This window comes from Geospiza fortis, unplaced genomic scaffold, assembly GCF_000277835.1.
Source record: "Geospiza fortis unplaced genomic scaffold, GeoFor_1.0 scaffold1303, whole genome shotgun sequence".
NCBI lineage: Eukaryota > Metazoa > Chordata > Aves > Passeriformes > Thraupidae > Geospiza > Geospiza fortis.
The window spans coordinates 502266-522262 of NW_005054495.1; the positions used below are offsets into that span (position 1 = coordinate 502266).

At 36.7% G+C, this 19997-nt stretch overlaps 1 protein-coding gene across 1 annotated transcript in view; it reads left to right on the forward strand.

Annotated features, from left to right (window-relative positions):
- Positions 1 to 19997, forward strand: part of ATRNL1 (attractin like 1) — a 428986-nt gene that overhangs the window by 307370 nt on the left and 101619 nt on the right. The window contains exon 29 of the mRNA XM_014310189.2: positions 5126 to 5233. Within this exon, the coding sequence (XP_014165664.1) occupies positions 5126 to 5233 (108 nt within the window). The remainder of the gene's footprint in view (positions 1 to 5125; positions 5234 to 19997) is intronic.

The following is a 19997-nucleotide window of genomic DNA, read 5'->3' on the forward strand; positions in this document are numbered from 1 at the left end:
TCACTGTACCTCATGCAGTCATGGAATAGTGAGCTTATTTCACCTAAAACCCAGCAAAAAGGTTTTATGACTGTGATCTGCCTTTCCAGTGAAAGCAGCTGATTTGGAAATTAACCAAGTCAAATAGTTTATTCAACATGTAAATGAGAAATTGCTCTCCTTTCCAGCCATATAAATAGCCAATTTAATCTGAAGAGATTTTCAACGCAAAGAGTTACAATGAGAAAATTTACAGAGAGGCAAGTTTTGTCTTGTGCAAATTAAAGTGAATAATCAGGGCTTCATAACAATATCACTACGTATAATTCAGTTTGAAAATGAGAACTTAAGAATTAGGAAGAGAATTAAATTGTGTTTCTAAGTAAAATATCAGTGATCCACGCAGATGTGTGCAAGTCCATGTAATTTCTGTTGATTGGATGTGGCAGTAAGAACCTTCAAGAATATTCAATGAATGGGTGAATTGCATTGTTTAGAGAGGCTCTGGTTTTGCAGGGCTGTCGATTTACATACAGTCTTAATTTTTTTAAGCCTTGGAGCTTGTCAAATGCAGTGTGATCAGAAATTCATCAGTGCAACTCTCTGTGAGGTTTTGACATTTTTTCTCCTTGCAAATATTTTTCCTATAAAACTCAGATTTAATGCATGGCATTGTTAATGCTTCTGTTGTAGCTTTTGGATGTTACTCACATCAGCAGTTGACAGTACAGAAGCAGCAAAGGAGGTGACCAAGTTGTAACTGCAGACAAGTCAGACCTGCAGGATGAATAAGCAGAACAGGAATTTCAAATTAGACATTTGAAAAATCCTTGTCTCTAGGAGGGTTGTGCAGCACTGAGCTAGACAGCAGTTTGCAGAGAGTTGCAGAATTACCATTTTCCTGGATTTCAGTGCTCACCTTGACAAAGTCATACATGTCCAGGTACCACTTTGATAGTGATGTCATCCAGGAAGAAAACCAAACCCATCTAAGATGTGAAGGAAGAAAAACTATAAAACCTAGGCAGTTGCTGTTAAAATAATAGACACTTTTCCATCTGCCATACCCTTATTTCTGGAACAATGTACTGAGACTTCCTGGCTCTGTTTGGCAGTCAGAAATCTCCTGAACATTTTTTCTGGTGTTTGCCACCTCATACTCCTACCCCAGTGTGCATCTGCCCTGTGACCCTGGGCATGCACACTGGTCTGTGCCCCCTTTATGGCACACTATGGGTACCTTTGGTTGCCTGTGGGCTACAGGAGCTCGTTAGAGGTGCCCAATAGTAACAGAAAGATCTTTGAAAGGATTGCTCTGTTCATCCTGTTATGGCACTAAAATGGCCTCATTCTTTTCAGCTCTCCTAATCTCTCAGTCTCTATAGAATGTCTGCTACTGTATAACAAAGAGAAAGCACACCTCTCCTAGTTCCTAACAACTCATGCACTTTATTAGATTTTTTCCAATTAGGGCTTTTCCAGGACAGTTATGCTGGAAGGTGAACAGAGTAGAAAAGCCGTGCTAGTCAGAAGAGCAATATCCAATTCCACATGAGAGAGCAAATCTTAAAGAAAAAAAGAAACAAAAAAGAAGCAAAATGGTAACCTTTCCTAAAATACAAGACTTGAAACATGTCAGCCTGAGTTTGCTGAAATATTGTATTCTGTTAATGTTAACGCACTATAATATGTATTTGACATTGAATGTTTTATTGTACATGAATACAATATAGGCATTAAAATATTTTGAAAGTGATGTTATCAACCAAGAGCAAAAAGTATCAAAACGTTTCTACTTAAATAAGAACTGTGCAAGGAATAAATTTCCTTGTTATAGTGCATCCGAGATGCCATGGAACATTCTCATTTACTCCAAACTGCATTGATCAGAGGAGTGGATCAAAAAAATTTTTTGATCAATGCTAAAATTGAATTGTATTCTCAGGCAACTGCTTTCTTAGGATAAAATGCTAGATGGGAAAGCAAGTCCCATTTCAAAGTCTTTATTTCACCAGGACACCAAAACTCAAAATTATCATTATCTGCAGGCTAAGATGTCTACATGTTCATGCGGAATCAGGTGAAATGCACATTCCCATGATAGGGAAATAATTATGCCAAAATGGTTGGGTTTAGAAGAAATGTTTTAAAATATGGGTGTCAAGCGAGAAATTGACCTAATTTATAGTGTCCTAGCATCTTACTGTTCTTCACTGAAGACAGCTATACTTCTATACTTTATATTAAAAACTCCTTAATAGGATATAAATTAATACATGAGAATTGCTGCAAAATAATAGAGATGCCTAAAAAAATTAATCTTGTCAATAATCTTGTACTTAATGAGATTTAAAATTATGGTAGAACTTGAAATTGGTTGTCTGCTAAGTCAAATAAATGCTCATTGAATTTCTCAGCCCTGTGCTGAGAAAATAATATTTTTAATTTCCCATACTTTAAAGTGGATATTTAGAGATGTGCCTGCATTCCAAATGCTATAGATCAAATTTGTGGTAAAATATTCAAATATTACATGTTAATACTATCTGTTTATCTGATGTCTCCAAGTGAATGTCCCTAATTACTGCAGAATTGTGGGTTTGGAGTTTTTTTCTGTAAATTTCAAAATTCAGTATATTTTTTGGAATCGAGTATATAGAAGTAACAGCATTGTAGTTTCACTTTCCACTATCCCCTGTTTATTCTGCCTTAGTTGTGATGAAATCAGTGGAGGGATTTTGTTTGGTTTTTTATCTCTTTGCTGAGAGGGTAAGGAAGAGCTTTTTCACTCTTCTCGTGAAATGGTTGATCAAACAGTTTCCATCCTCCTTGCCCTGTGGGTGAGGTACAGATTCCCCATAAATGGAAGCTCTAGAACTTTATCCCAATATTGGTACAGGGACAGTTGCCAATGGTGGGAGGCAATGACCTTTTCCAGCCACAAAACTGATTTTAAACATCATAATATCTTCCTGTATTTCTCCTCATTGCATCTTGGGGTTTTTTTTTCTGTCATGCACCTTGCAGAGAGCTTTAAAGTGATGAAGGAAAGCAGCAGTGTTTTGAGTAAAATACTTTGATGTGCAAGTGCTCAGCTGCCAAAATCAGCAGCGCTTTATGGGCAACCAAACATTTTCAAGTTTTCATTCTTGTTTACAGAGCTAATTAAGAATCTTTGTTGCACTCTTTTCAAATGGCAGACTATCGAAATTACAGTGACTATCTTTTGAATGAAAAGGTTCTGATGAATGCCTGACCAGGAGAAGAGGGGGAGAAACCTACTGGCCTTAAAAACCAGATAACATATAAAAATACATTTCTTTTTATTCTGCATTAAATAAATCTTTTAAATAGTAGTATGTGCATTTGGAACATAGGTTTTTCTGCTTGTTTAAGTATTTTCCCCAAGCAATTCTATTTGTTTAAAACAGTGTTTGGTTTCCCATTAAAAAGTAAGCACTTGCCAATAGCTCTGCAGACTTAGAATACTGTAATGAGTTCCATGTGGCAGGACTGTTCTAATTACACTGTTTTCTTCAATTTTTGCTATTTTAAGAGGAAAAGGAGGTACATATAGTAATTTTAGGATGTAGTGACTCATTATTTTATACTTGAAGTTTTTGTGGTCTTTCTCAAGGTGTTGGTAGGACTGGAGGCTCATAGTAGTTCTTTCCAGCAGTAAAATGTATTAGTAAATTGTATTGATGTAAATCAATGCTGATGTAAATCCTAGACAGAGACCAGCAGTTTTATGTTGAAGTAAAGGGTTAAAAACATAATTCTTAACCATCTAGATATTCATACTTGGCTTTTATTTATTCTCAATATAAAACATGCAGTTTTGCCCACAGACATATTGATTGCCCTCTTGGTGTGATATACTGGGAGCCCATTTGTGCAGGTGCTTGCTGACAAACACTGCTTGGCTATAAAATCCAGGCCTTGGGAATGTACTGGGTGTGTACTGAGAAGTTCTGGTCTGATTTTAACGTTACAAGTGCATCTTTAAATTTCTATAGACAATCTTAAAATGCAAGCTGAGGCAAAATGCATAAGAAGCACTACAAAACGAGTTTGTTGCTTTGTAACTGATCTTAAATCAACAGTGTTTATTAGTAAGCTGCCAGCAAATATTTGCTTGCATACCTTTTATTATTTCAAAGGCTTTTATTAGCAGTATGTCATGGTGTTAGTGTCATTTACATTCAGACACCACTTTCTAATGTTTTAAGCTTTCCAGAGATAACAGGGAGAAAAACGTTAAGAAAATGAAACAGATATTTTCTAATAAATCATTTTTGCAAGCGTTTTGTCTCTTCAAGATTCTGTGACATCCTGTTCAGCTGAAGGAACACACCACTTGAATTGCACGACTCATTCACCTTAAATATTTAATAATGCTTTCATTAGTTGCACTGAACCAGTGGAGTAAGATCTGTAATATCTACTGCTGGTCATCATTTTTATTCATTGTGGTTTAATAAGCATTATAATTACAGACAGAGGAAGAAATATGAGTTAACTTTGTGGTTTTGCTTGGGACTTCTGTGCACACTGGTATGATTGGAAGGGATTATACAAGCTCTGTGAGCATAGCTGAGTGTATTCTAATATACTGGTGCAGAGTTCCCAATCCTGGCATATTATTCTTCATATGAAAGTAACACCAGAAAAGATTCTGCATAAAATTGACTCCTGACACTATTAACTCCATCTGGCTTAGTTGTGAAATATGAAAATTTAAAGGCCAAGTGGACTTGTTTTTGGCAGGTGTTCTAATGTATGCATTATCAGCGGAATTAGACTTCAACCATTTTTATCAACCATTTTCTATATTTGCTTGTAACTTACAGAAATAGCAGTTATTTAGAGAGAACAGTCAGTTATGGAAGCTTTCATTTGGAAAGTTTGTCAGAGTTCAAGCTAAAAGGCCGTTTGTAGGCATCATAACCTTCTGTGCTTGTTTCTCGAGTAAATGTAGATGGTGATGATTATGATTTGGTATAACTTTCTCACTTTGATATCACAAAAGTGGCTGTGTGCATGCTGTTTGCGTTCTTATGTTTTAATGGGAGGTATAGTAGGGCAGACTGATATCTGGTGCATTTTTTAATGTTTTGTTAAAACATCATTTTTTCCTCATCAGCAACTTATGCGGGAGCGACAGCAGATGGCCAGCCGCCCCTTTGCTTCTGTCGATGTAGCACTGGAAGTAGGAGCTGAGCAAACAGACTTTCTACGAGGGCCATTAGAGGTAGGAACAGTGGCGCTGACAAGGGACCATTGTGATTTGCATATTTATATTGCCAGTCTCATCTGCATCTGCTTCTGAAACCAAGCAGCATCTGACTACCTGGAGCTGACAAGTCTCAGCTACATGTGTTTTGTCATTTCCAAGGCACAGAGTTTTAATCTCATGACATAAGCTGTACCTAAAACCACTGGAGAATCCATTAGCCTGGGCTGGGGTGACAGGCAGCTCACCTGGCAGTCCTGTTGTGATGGATGTGAGCTGAAGAAATGCAGGACTCGGGCAGGAGTCAGCAGCAAATGTCATGCTCAGTCCTTCAAGTACACAGTGCCATCTAGTTAACATCTATCTTAATTAACAGATTACAACAAACAACCTAACTAAAGCACCTTAGAGTAAAAATTCAGTGTTGCTTTATACACAGAGGTTTAAAGCATACAGACTGTACTGCATGGTTCTGTTTGTAGGAGATGGCTACATTACTGCATTCTTTTATTGCAATTGCAGTGCATTGGAAAAGAAATAGTAATATGTAAAGCAATATAATATTGGAATGGTGTAATAATGCATGAAATGGATTCTAGAAGTTTCGCCTGAAAATAGAAGGAAAATTACCATATGTGGATAATAATGAATATCTAATCTAGCTTCAGATTTTGGAAGATGATCTTCTACTCCTTTACTCCTTTGACTTTATTTACAATATTGTGTTTACAGTTATTACTTCAGCCTGTTTACAGTGGGGCCTGGGAACAAGGTGTTCTAGCTTTGAAATTTTTCAAGATTGTACTCTTCATTGCTGCCAATTCTTCTTAAATTCAAAGCTTCTCTTACTTTCCTCAATAACCCATCTTAGTGGAAGGTTAAATACAATCTCTCGAAGCTCCAAGGTTCAGGGAGAATGAGTGATATGAAAAACAAAAGCATAGTAGAAAGAAAAAGATTCAGCTATTGAGTACTTATCGAAGCGAGGTGCTCTGTCCTGCTATTGAACAGGAAGTCATCCCAATTGTTCTCACTGTCACAATTTAAATATTTGGAATAGGTGGCTTCTTCTTTGAAGAAGCTGTGTTATTTTCTGACTTAATACTAAACCCCTTGCATTCTTCACCAAAACCACCTTATTTCTGTCTCTTATCTTGGAAGAGAAGACCTCTCCAGCTCCCCAAGCTGAGGACATTACACTGCAGTTAAAAGTTAATTTTTTTGCAATGTGATTTCATTGTCTCTGCACTGCTATCTGAGGAGATTTTTTCCTGTTTTCTTTTCAGATGGAGGCAGTGAATGGATGATGAGGCATCCATACTCTAATTTTGTACATACTGATTATTTAATTAAACTTTAGAAGTAAACATCACAACTTAATTGCTACATTTTCTTTCTCGTGTTTTTTATTTAGCACTAAAAGAGATAGATCCTAAAATATTTTAATTATATTTTACAGTTTTTATTACCTTCTTTTTTTTCCTAGCCAAGCATTTTCTAGCAATTGTTTAGAATTCGGCATCCGTAGTGGTTTATTTCTTAATTAATACATAGTATACATGGAATGAAGTCCATTCAAAATTTCCTTGGAATTATACTGATCTATATCTAAAAAAAGTCATTGTGCTGGGGATTAAATGAATGTAATTCAAGTGTTGATTGTCCTTTGGTATATATTCTGTAAAAATAAAGGGGCTATATTGAGCTTCTTTGCTTAAAGTTTTAGTTGCTGTTCTGTTCTTCATATTCTGCTCTTTTGGACTGAGGCCAGTACAGGTCACACGTTTCCAGGATACAATGCTCAAGAACAGAACAGTATGAAATACCTGTAAACCTCATTTTATTGTATTCATTTAGAATCATTAAACTACATTAAAAATTTTGTCATATCTGACACCCATTGGCCCTTTCTGAGACTGAAACTTAAGGATCTTTTGTGAAAAAATGAGAATATATGGTAACTTCAAAATGTTCTGCTGCCATTGCAGAGGGCTTGCACTGATATACCAGGGGTTCCAGTTTTGATGATGGTGCATTGCATTCCCTCTCCTCACACTTTTATTTGCATCGTGTGTTACTCCCTGATACTTTGGACATTGTTGTTACACTTCTATTGGTGTTGGAAGAACTCTGACACTTCCAGTGACACCACATTGATCTGTGGGCCCTTTGGGCACTGGGTAACATCACTGAACTCTTCCAGACATTGCTGCAAGCCTCCCATTCAGCTGCACAGTAAAGCTGCTGTTCAGTAAGGTCACCTGCCTCCCGTGGTGGTGGTGGTTTCGTACAACTGGAGCTCTACATTAATGCTGATGCTCTGGTACGTGGCAGTATTCATATGACTGCACATGGTAATGCCAGGATACTCTTTGGTTAACAGCTGTATTTTGCATTTATTTGTAAATATCCATAGTAGCTGTTTTGCTGGAGAGGTTTAGTTTGCAATAGTAAGGCACTTTTTACCCAGTGTTCAGAAAAGATAAAAAAAACCCCAACAGTATAAATACTGTACTTAAAATGATTGCCTAGTTTAGATACTTACAATACAACTGGTAATATTTGGGTCTATTTTCAGTTAGCAGCAATTTGCAATAAATTAAAATAAAATTCTGAAAACACTACAGAGGAGAGTTGAACCTCAGTTTTGGAGTCTCCATCAATTAGCCTATCTTTCTTAATGTTTTGACAACAAAATGACAGCATCTCCATATTAACTCCTTCAAAAAACTTTAATCTGCATCATATTCCTCCTCTTCCCTATCTGAATGGGTTTTTAGGCATTGCCAATAGCCTTTGTTCTTACCCATTTAAACAACATTATTTATCAGTTTTTACCTCCTCAGGCCACCTTTTAAATGAGCAAGACTCATCTTGTTTTCTATTCTGTCGTGTTGGCTTTATTACAACTCTTTAACGTTTTATTGTTGGTTTAAACTTAACACAAAAGAAAGCAGACTTCGTTTTTCCCTTGCCCTCCTCTCCTGTATCACACCAACCACTGCCTTCCTAATGATATGATAGGATATTAATTGGGATGTTATCCCAATTCTAAATGTACCAAGCAGCACCCACTCCTGTTATGCCATGATATTAATGATATTTAACCCGTGCTAGTCCTGATCTGCATTTTCATCTGCTTCTGTAATGATTTCCATTGCACTGCTTGGAGGTGATGAGGTCTGGGTGAGCCCTAGCAGGGAAGGTGAAGCTGGAGGCAGGACACCCCTCGCTCCCTCCTGGGCAGAACAAGAGCAATCTGAAGTTACTGTGGTGGAGAGGGGGAAGGGAAGCCTGGAGGGCACTGACCCTCTGGATCCCAAGAGGGGAGCAGTCCAGTGCAGCTCTGGTGAAGTCACTGGTGAACCAGGGGAAGGGAAAAGGACAGAGAGAATTCCCAAGGGCCCCTTGCCAGCAGTAGCGCATAGCACAGGCTTGTCAGAGCAGAGTCAGAAAACAGCAAAAGCATCCTGTCCAGAGAGTTTGAGAATATTAGCTATTTTGTGATACCACCATAATTTTTTTCAGTACCACAATCATAAAAAAAATCAAAGTAGCATCATAGATCAATAGATGCTCATTGCTGAGCTTCTTGGCACTCAGTGCCCTCAGTGTTACAGTGTTTTTTATTCCTTTCATTACTTTTTTCCACACATCTGAGCCATTTCCAGACTTGGCTGCTTTTTAGTTCTCAGTATATACCAAAAGCTAAATCATTTAGGCTATCTTCATATTCTAAACCTCCTTTAGGCAATTTTTTTCCCTAAAATGTAAATCACTTTTGAAGAGTTTCTTCTACTGTGCTGCTGACAGTCATTTCAGTTAATCTATGTGTTAACTGAGAAGTAAAACAATGTTTTTCCCCTCTTTGCCTAATTTCTGGGTATTTTCTTTTGGAAATGAGGACAGATTATTTCCTTAGGTAAGACAAGGTAAACACTGCTGCAAACAAACACTTAATGCCTGGTCATGCTAAGGCTCTGAACAGCAGCATCTTACTGTGCTGCATCTGCTGGAGTAAAGACAGACATGTTATTGCCTGCAGGAGGGCCAAGTGCAGATTTACTGCTGTGATGATCATCCATTTGATATATTTGTGGTATTACTTGGATTTTTTTTTCAAATCAATGTTATTTCATAATTATTTCTGCAGAAAAGCACACAGTAGATCTTTCAGTCATTTTGCCATTAAATTACTGCACTTTCCCTAGAGTTGTCATAGATATTAGACCATCCTCTGCTTCTGACAAGGTAGGATGATGTCAAATGTTTTGAATTTCTAATAAAATCTATGTTTTTTCTCTAGCAAATAATGTTTTCTGGTGAGTAATATTTGTGATTCATTAAATAAGTTTTGAATTTCAGGCCCTTTTGATAAGTATGAAGCAAATATTGGCCATTATTTGTCATTTTTTGAGTAAATAATTGGAAGGTGTGCACTGACACAAGCAGCTGTCATTTTATACAAAGAATGGCTGCTGGAAAGTAGAGTGACTTATCAAAACACATTGCAATCCTGTAGTACAGATTTGTGGACTTTTAAGTAATTGTAGTATATATTAATAAGTTGTGCTGTGTGTTATGTTCTCTTGCCAGTAAAGAGACTTTTTTCTTGGTTTACAAATAAATCTAGTTAAGGTGGGTTAATTTTCTTATATAATTTCACTAAATCAGTGAGTAACTTTTGAAAATGCAGGCTACCTTGTTTTGAACAAAATTCACCTAGTTGCATGCTTCATCAGCATTGCACCTGCATTGTGTTGATGACATAATGTCTAAAGCCAAGGAACAGGCTCTTCCCAACTCCTTTGTACAGAGCATCACCTTTCTTCTCGATATGCTCAGTTCCTAATATTAGTCTCAGTATCAGAGTATCAGTTTCACTGCCCTTGCAAAAAGTAATAATTTATTTTAGATAATGGTGAAGTTTTCCCTCAAATGGCCATCTGGGTTCCAGTGACCATAAAGGCAACATGTATTTGGCAACAGGAGCTATCAAAGGCCTTTATAGTTGCCCTTCTTGCCTACTGAAAAGTCATGTCATAGTCTTGAGATGCTCTCTGTGCCTCAAGGGAGACCAGAGGAGGGAGAATCTGAGAACAATGTGAGCAATCAGAGACCTAGAAATTATAACTACAATGAAAAGTCACAGACAATGGGGTAGGTTAGTTAAAGGAGTCCAGATAATAACTTGCAGATATGCAAAAGGTAAACAGCAATCAGGAAGGCAAAATCTTCCTTGGTGTGCTGCAGGTGGCAGAAGTGTAATGGACTTAAATTGTAGGAGGGAAGGGTTAGGAAGATATCAGGAAAAGCTTCTCATAATAAAGCTGAATCACTGAAAGCAATTGCCTGGGGAGGTGATGGAATTTCTTTTATTGGAAGCTTTTTAGAGCAGGATGGACAAATATTTCTGAGGTCCTATGTACCATAGCTGCATTAGATACCTCCTTTCAGATCTGTCTTTATTGTTATTCTGATTGCTCCCTAGCTCTTCCTTCTTCAGACTCTCTGAAAATGTTCAATTTCTCTTGTTTGAGCACCTTAATTACCTTCACTGCAATGTTAGTCTTCTGTTACTGAATATTTATGACCCTTCTTTTCACTTTTGCTGTTTTATTCATTGACTTACATCCTCCATTTTCTCTCAAGATCAGAAACTGTTAAGTCATCTCTGACCCCAGCCTCTCCCTGACTATAGGTCTGCCAAACATGATCACCATCCTATTTGGAATAGCTTCAATATTCTCCTTGAAGTCTGTACTGATGATGTAATTAGTTTTTTTCTTAACAAGTGCATTGCCATTTTTATAGTCTTTCAAAATCCATGCATCCTAGACTAGTAGTTCTCAGAGAAATGTAGTCAGATGTCACACCTGACACTGAAGAGGAGAAACCTGTATTGGATTACATTTTCTACTTTTCTGTATTGCTCAAAGATCATGTTAAATTTGCTGTCCACTACCTCAAGAACTCCATTATTTTGTGCTACACTTCAACCTTGATGGCTCACTGCCTTCTCTGCCCCCTCCCTCAGTACTGTTCATCCAGAAAACTTTCTCCTGAGCTATTGAGTCACTTTATGTTAAACCCTACTGTCCAGCATTTTTCCTTCTTTGTAAATGTTTGCTCCACATTGTGTGTGGTTTTTTTTTGTGATGTTATGTGCAAGGGATGTTATATCACCAAAATTCACATCTGGTGGCTCTTCCACTAGAGAAAAGCATTACCCCAAAACAGCATTGTTTGGTTTGCACCACCTCCTTCCTTATATGAAGTTTTTCATGCAAGATGTTTAGATTTCACACTATTTTGCTCCTCATGCAGTGGTTGCACACAACAGGGTCGCTCTGCCCAGTTAAATATCTTTACATTTCCATAAGATTTTTGTGGCTTCACCTAAAATGTATGTCTAGAAACCTGTGAGTGTTCTGAGCCTAAGATTCAGAACAAATGCCTCACCTAGCTGCTCATGCATACTGGTCACAGCTATAATTTTTGTGTGTTGTGTATACTAAATCAATGGAAAAGGTATAGATGTTCAATTTGTTGCACAGAATTACATTAGCAATATTTTAAGGTTTCTGAGTAGCATTTTTCTTCTCTGGCATATGGGGAAGCTAAAAATAACCTGAGAAATGCTGCCTGGAATAAGCCACATTTTTTTCATACAGACCATATTTGTGTGCGTGTGTTTGTTCCTAAAATATACACTAACACCTCAAAACCTGTTGGTGTTTTGGTTGAGTCCTTAACTTCAAGTTTTTAAAAATTCTGTATCAGTTCTAAAGTGTATCCAGTCTCTTAAATGTGCAAAATTTTTTTTTTTCTAAATCCCTGTGTTCTTTTCTCTGCTTCTTTATTTCTGTCCTCATGGGCAAACAGGTGTTGTGAGAAACCCTTAGACATGATGTAGAGGAGATTTGTCTAGGTGGAGGTTGATTTCCTAATATTTCACCCTAACAGGAGAGTAAAGGCTTTGCTTGTTACCTCGTGAACTGTAGGATCTGTAAATTCACAATTAGTTCTGAGAACCTGATTTTGTGTAGGTTTTTGATAAAATTGTATCTTTCCACTTCACAGAGTGTATTTGGCACACGTACTGCATAATCAGATGACTACAGAAATTGTTTGGATAAAAAGATATTATTTGTGTTGAGCAAAATTGCAAATAAATTTCATGCTCAATTAGAGGAATTTTGGCTTACAAGCAAAGTGTAGGTGTTTCAGGGGTATTGGCATGCTGTGAATAGAACTCTTAAATCAATGTATTATGCATAATTGCAAATCCAGAGTATCACAGTAATTGTTCTGATTGTTTTAAAGCAGAAGTGTTTATGTGTTTCTGTAAATGTTATGAATAATGACACTCTGTCTTTTAATAAATTCCGTTTTTGCAACATCTTATTTCATAAACTAGACAAGTACAAAATTCAGCAAATGCAAAGCAATTTTATATACTTATATTTTTAAGTACCCTTAGGATTCTCCTTGAACGAGTCTTGGTCATGGAAAGCTTGCCTTTGGATATGAAATCCAGGAGAATGAGATATTTCCAGAATTATTTTAATTGAGCATACCAAAGCATGGAAAGAGTTATGCTATCAGAGTAACTAAAAAAGCATATAGATGGGAATATTTCTCTGTTTACTTGCCTTTCTGTACACCTGATTTGCACATGCCATTCTCTGATTGGCTGCTCTTTTAGTTGCGTGTATTTTCTTAGTACCTCTTTTGGTTTTAGATCAGAAGCTATTTCTTATCTTTAAAGTAGGACGTTTCTGTCTTTAAAAGGAAAGGGGAGAAGAAATAGGTACAGAAACTATAATGTTTCATCAGCTATTTCCCATGTTTCCAGGTAGAACTGGGTACTGGAGGGTGCTCTTTGATTTTTAGCAACTTGTAGTCCTTAGTTCTAATTCAGAGGCTTTATCTTCATGCTTGTTTCCAGCTGTCTACTCAAGATTCAGATCTACCTTCCAACAATACCACTGAAACTGCAGCAGACACAAGACAAGAGCACTGCCTGGGCTTTTCTTCACAAAACTTGGCAACCTGTATGTCAAGCAATATTTAAGTTATGCTGATTTTCACTGAAGTTTTATCATTCTGTATCATGTATCAAACTGTTTTTTTGTCTGAAGTGAATATGAATTATTTGCATAGAAGGCCCCTGCCCTGGATGACTCAAAGCTCACCCAAACTTCAGAGCCCCATCCCATGTGCCATCCAACACATCCAATGTGTTTCCCATGACTCTTCAACCCAGCAGCACTTTACTGCTTGGTTCTGTCTGCTGTGCATTGGACATCATAATTCTTCAATTTCTGGTTGCAGGGTGGCTCAATTTCAACAAAAAGGTTGAAGCTTGTTAGTTTTTAGGTAGGCTATGAGCCCACTCTGTTCTGCTGTCTGTCACTAGGTGCCCTATTAAAAGGTTTGTCCCCATGTTTCTTATCAGCTCCCTTATCAGCTCTTGTCCACAGAGACTTCTCCAGATTGAACAACCTTTCCTCACAGGAGGGGTGTTCCTTCTCTCTGGTAATTTTGGTGGCCCTCCTCTGGATCCACTCTAACAGCTCCATGTCCTTGCTGTGCTGTAGAAAAGTCATCTCTTTCTTCCCCTGCATTTTGTGAGAGGCAGTTTCTGGTTTTCCACTGATTGTTCAGGAAGGTGTGAGTGCTTACAGGCAGACTGGATCACTTAGGTGTGACTAACTCAAATTTTCAAATAAACCATGAGGCTGGTTCATGAGTTATGGGGTGTGGATTCCATTCACTGGCTTTGGCAAAGCAGAGCTAGAAACATTGTATAAGGTCTTAATTTCAGTAATAATCTGAAGAATTATCTTTGCATAATACCAAAACCCAGCAAAATATTGGAATTTGAAAAATGAGAGGGCTCAGTCAGGATTTACAGTAGGATTATTTAATGGTACTGAAGGAACCTTCTCCTTGGACCATTTCTTCTGAAAATCAAAAGATTCTGAATGGTACACTGCAATAAACTAAACACTGCAGTAAAGTAGAAGTTTAAAAGGCAGTTAGACTGCAGTGAAATTGGGAAGAACATTGAGTTTGTATCAGGGCTATCTCCTTCAAAAAATCAGCAGTATTTGTGATATGTGATCACTTCCAGATATAACAAATCTCTTAGAGTTTCCTATAACAAAGACTGTAAAACATTATTGTTCATTAGTGTGAAGCGGTAAAGTTTTTAACAGATACATAAGAAATAAAACTTTCCTTTTTTTCATCTTTGGTATATATTAATCTTACTAGATTTTTATTTAAAGTAGAATTTTGCCTTTTTGAGTGCCATTCCTTGTACTATATCCTTGGCAAAATGACCTTTTTCTTATCTTTATTGGCCAGCTTTCAGTAAGAGACTAGAAAGTTTATAGAGGTACTTGCTGTCACCTTCTTGTCTCAACTGTTTAGGCCTTTAAAAATGATGTACAAATATTGAACCAGCTGCAGTTAATAAATAGTTATTCTTTTCTACAAACAACTTATTGGTTATTAAAGGAAAAGTCACTGGGCTGTTGGAAAAGTAGGGAAGCAATTTGTTTTATATTGAGAAAGATTTCAAGTTGTAGGAATCAGAATGAATAAAATATGCCCTTCTGAAGGTGCTTAAATGTCATTTTATGTGCAGAAAAGAGCATTATCCAATGACTCACAAATATAATTTATGTTTTGCAACACCGAGCACACAAATGCAGGGTGATCTTTAAGATCACCACTAAATACACCAAGAGTCACTGACACAACTTTGGCAGTGAGATCCAGTGAGATCATTTCCCTCTGGGCATATGGATGCTGTAAAGTGTGTCTTTCTTGGTCTTTTATTTTTCATGGAGGAAATTTTGAGTATATATGTGTATACATATATAAAAAAATATATAAATATTACCACTTTCTTATAAATTAAGTCAGACAAACAAAAATATAATCTCCAAAGCCAACTGTCATGTACTTCTGTGTACTTTCAGGCATTGATCATGAACATTATTTGAATTACTTTCTCCCATCACTTGTTGAACTCAAGGTAGAGTTGCACCAGGTCCTAATGCAACACAATATAGATCTTCCAGTGTACCATTAGAAGGAAAGTAGTGAAATAGTTAACTTACTCTATTGGTTTATTGAGGAATAGTGGATTTGTGTGTACAGTTAAATACAGAGTAATTGCAGAAATATACTTTTTTAAATTGAAAAAATGTTTTAGTTTTCCCATTTCCTGCTACAGTTAAATGGTAGAAGAGCACCTACAATCTGACTATGATTTTTTTTTCTCCAGAATAGTTAGAGCATCTCTTTTCTTTCTATTAGGACACTTTCATGAACAATATTCATTGAAATGGCAGCAATGTGCAGCATATTTTGATCTAGCAACAGTTTATAACCAGTTTGCAACTACTTTGCAAAATAAATAGCTAAACTAGCATTTAAATAAACCAACCCAAATGTCTGTCTCATCAATGATATTTGATTCTGTGAAGATGTAATAGCTCAAGGTGAAAAGGAAGTAAGGGAACTGAAAGGAGTTCTCAGGCAGTGTAGGTACACATACACTACCTACAGCCATTGGCATCCACTGATGGAAATGGCAGAAATCCAGTATATTTAGTGTGTGATGTCATGCTTTGGGTTTGGCTTTTTTATTTTTTTTTTTACACATTCATTTGGGCTTGAATTTATGTGAGAGGGCAAAGCCGGAGAAACTTGTCTAGGATTTGGGATAAAGGATAGGGGAGTTTGTGAAAGTCTGCCAACCAGCTAATATTTCAGTAACATTATTGATCTAATCCAAAAAACTTATATATCTTGTAATACTTGGAATTGTCTTTGTTCCAAAAAGTTCTACTGTGCAAGATGAGGAAAAAAATAGACAAAGGTTTGATTACAGACTTTAGGCATGTTTTAGATATGCCATCTGAGCCACTGAGTATCTTGAGGATAAGGTCTAAAACCTTGAATTTATATTCTTAAGAGAGCCAGCACAGAAAGCAAAGAGTAGAGCTGATGTTTGTGTTATTACACAGCAATCTGTGTAATAGCGCTTGCTGCTGAGGTGTGCTCTATTACTCTGTTTCAGACAGTTTTTCAAAGGACTTAAAATGTCCAAGTGTATCACAGAACTGAAGCTGCCATTAAGAGGTGAAAGTAGTGCAATCAACTCATTACGAGGGGCAACAATTTTAAATCAGCTGGGGAAGTCAGAAAGCATTATTCAGAAGTGCTTAAGGAGAAAGCATTATATAGAAGTGGGTAATGAGAGCTGGGACTGAAGGAGAAATTCAAAAGCTCTTCTCTACAATGGGCTATAATTGATCATTGCATGGTACATCTGTGTAGTTGTAGGGTCTTCCCCCTCCTCACCTGTCTGTCCATCTTTAACTAACCAGCTTTTGTCTAGTAGGCAGATCTTCTCTGAGCACCATTCTGTTCTAACATCATGCTCATTGAGTGTGTTACAAGGTGAGCATTTCTGACAGACAAATGCAGCTATTTGTTAGCTGGGTATTTACAGCACTAGAGATCATCTTCTCATCAGCTGTTTTAGAGACTTCACATTAATAGGACCAGGGAACTGATCCTTGTTAGGAGAGCTCATGTTAAGCTGAAATTCAATATTTTCACTTACTGAATTTGAATTAGGCAGTAAATCTAATCTTTAGAAAATAGCATTCATCATGCACAATAGAATAATAGATAATTTAGATTGGAAGGAATCTTTTGTAGTCATACATCAGTCAGAGAGACTGGGGAGGAGCCAAACCCTTGAGCAGAGTTAAAGTCCCCTATGGTGAGATTGTTTAGGGCCCTGTTTGATGGGGTTATGAATATTATTAAGGAAGCTGATTCTGCAAACTCATGGGGTCCTGTTTAAATGTTTAGCTACTCTCATTATGACAAGCCTTTACTAATATCTCACCAGAATCTCCCTTCTTGAAATTTCTTTCTACTGCCCATTTTCTTATCCTTGTGAGAAAAGGATGGAATTACCAGTCAGGAAAGGACCCCAACTTAGGTTTCTCCTTTTAAGACTGAACAAATCCCTTACTGCCAGACTTTTCTTCTAATGCTTAGGCCACCTCTATCTCACTGTTTTGTTTGCAAAGATACAGTGGAAGATTTTTTTGAGTCTTGCTGAAGTCAATGTTAACACCATCCAGCCTTGTCTTTCTCTGACTCTGTCTCACCATTACCAAAATTTACCAGGTCGGTGGGGCAAACTTTGTCTTCCACAAATCCGTGCTGGCTATTCCTTGTCAAATGTTTGTCCTTCACATGCCTGGACAGGGCTTTTAGGGGAATTTCCTTCATAGTCTTTCTTCTTACCACTCAAAGATGGTAGCATCTTCTCAATGACATTGCAGAGTTCTCAGTATCCCTGCTGCTCCTGGGGACGTGTCTGTATCCAATTTAAGTGATTCCTCAACTAATTTCTCTACTAACACAACCAGATGTAAAACATGAGCAAAAACCAAAATCTGTGTTGCTCAGGATTTCAGGTTCTTTTGTGTATGTGGAAAAAAGTTGGCTGTAAAGTTCTTGCAAGAGCTGGAGAAGTTTTGATGTTAATTTAATCAAGGAACTGCTATAAAGGCACTTCCTTCAGTAGCATCATGTAAGAATGCTCAGTGTCTGTTTTTCTGCTGATACTGGTAAGAAATATTTCCCAAGTTTTTCTCTTATGTCAGCTCCTAAATTCTTTCCTTTTTTCCTGGCCTTCATATTGTAGTAGTTGCACCGTGTACCTTTGTATACTATACAGTGTTTTTTAAAAATGTGTTTAAATTTTGGCAGTGCATGAGCAGTTACAAAACACTGTTGGGAGTTATGACTTATTTGTGTAGTGAGAGAAGTTTGGGGTGGTTTTTTTTTTTTTTTGTTTTTGTTTTTGTTTTTTTTTTTAGTTTTACAAGCTTTGTGGTAAATTAGTCACAGTTTACAATGATACCAGCCCAGAAAAGTTTACTGAAGCTCAGAGCCCAATAAACATGAAATTTACAGAACAACTTTGTGTGTGGAGCAATAATTGACCATAGAAAGCATCCCAAATATGGGTAGGGAAGGAGAAGTTTTTCTTTTTTTTTTTTTTTTAATTCAAGATGCCTTGGCTATAGTTCAATTTAAAGATAAGGGGAACTATACTAAAGCTGTGTTCTGTACTGTACAAATTGGTAATGCTCTTTTAGTTCTTCAAAGAAGAAACTAAAGAGAAAGTAGATTTCGGGGCCTATTACAAAGAGTAAATAAGAATTTTTTTTCTGCATCTGATTTTGTTTGATTTTTTTTCTTCTTTCTTGATATTATGTCAATTATAGTCTTCATATTTGTGTTTGACAGATGCATTTTAAGAGAGCCCAGTATTAAAAATCATCTCTTTCAAGGGCATCCTAGTATTTCTTTGCTACTATCTTCTCTGAAATACCCTGACCTCTCTTCTTAATTGTGATAAAATTTTATGTAAATAGATGGTACCTTCTTTTTGGAACAGGTGCATTAATTTGACTAATTAAAAAGTCTCAGTTCCATCATAAAGGCATCATCTTCTTTCAGTGATTTATTGATACAGTTCAGTCTGTGAGAGTCTAGGCTGTGTATTTTAGGTAAACAGGTTATTCAGATGTGTGTATGTATCTCAGTAATGGCTCTGGTTTCCAAGAGAGGTGATGGAATTGTGAGCTCCCAGGTGTTGTAGAGTGAATCATCCCAAATACCTTTCTCCTAAGCATATTAGATTACTAAAGCATATGAACAGAAGAGCCAGTGTGATAAAAATATGGGTTTTTTTCACAGTGTGATAAAAATATGCTTTAATTGCTTTCACAACAGATGTGGTTATGGAGTCTGACCTCTAGTTTAGCAGTACCCTTGTAATCAACATCACTTCATTTCAGCTCTTTCTTCTCAACTGATAAACCATGTTCAATGACAATCTTTGTGATATGTTAACTTGTAGTTGCAAATAATGCAATGCATGTCCTAATCTTTCAAACACATTCATGTTGCAGTCCTGTCCTTTGGAGTAAAATTCAGAACAAACAATTTTATAGTCGGTTGCACTATGACAGAATTTACAAACAGAACTACTTGTGTGATTGTTGTATCTGTTTTTTTGGAGAAAACCCTTGAGTATGTGATATAAAACAGCTTTTGAAATTGGAGGAGTGACTATCTTGGAAAGTGAATCCACAGTGTTGTATAAAAATACTTGAACCTGCAAACTGAGAAACTGTCCTCTGTCTATGACGTGATGTTCGTAATGCAGATGCTGATCTACTTCTAGAGATATTTTAATCCACAATGAATGTGACACTGAAGTTAAGTGTTGGTATTAGTACCCTGTTCCTTAGCTGGAAATGTCAGTTAAGGCAGTGCATTAATAACTATGGAGTACATGGTGAATCTTTTAAAATTTGTATTCAGAAATTCCCTGTCACTAGTTTAATGAAATCATAGGCAACTTGAAGTCAATGTGACACAAGAAATGGTACTCAAATGTCTCATCTCTAATGAATGACAGTAATTAGCCATATTTCAAGGAAAAGATAATATATCACAGATAAGGAAGTTCATATTTCATAAAGTGCCCATTATGGGAGATGTAGGGCCAAATGAACTCTTATGTTACACTCTTATATAAGCTCTTCTGTCACAGAATATAATATTAAAATGATCATTCTAAAGTAAGTTTTAAAATGGAGAAAACTTTTGAAAATTGATGGCTTTAGTGAACAGTCAAAAGAATATATATTTATATATATTT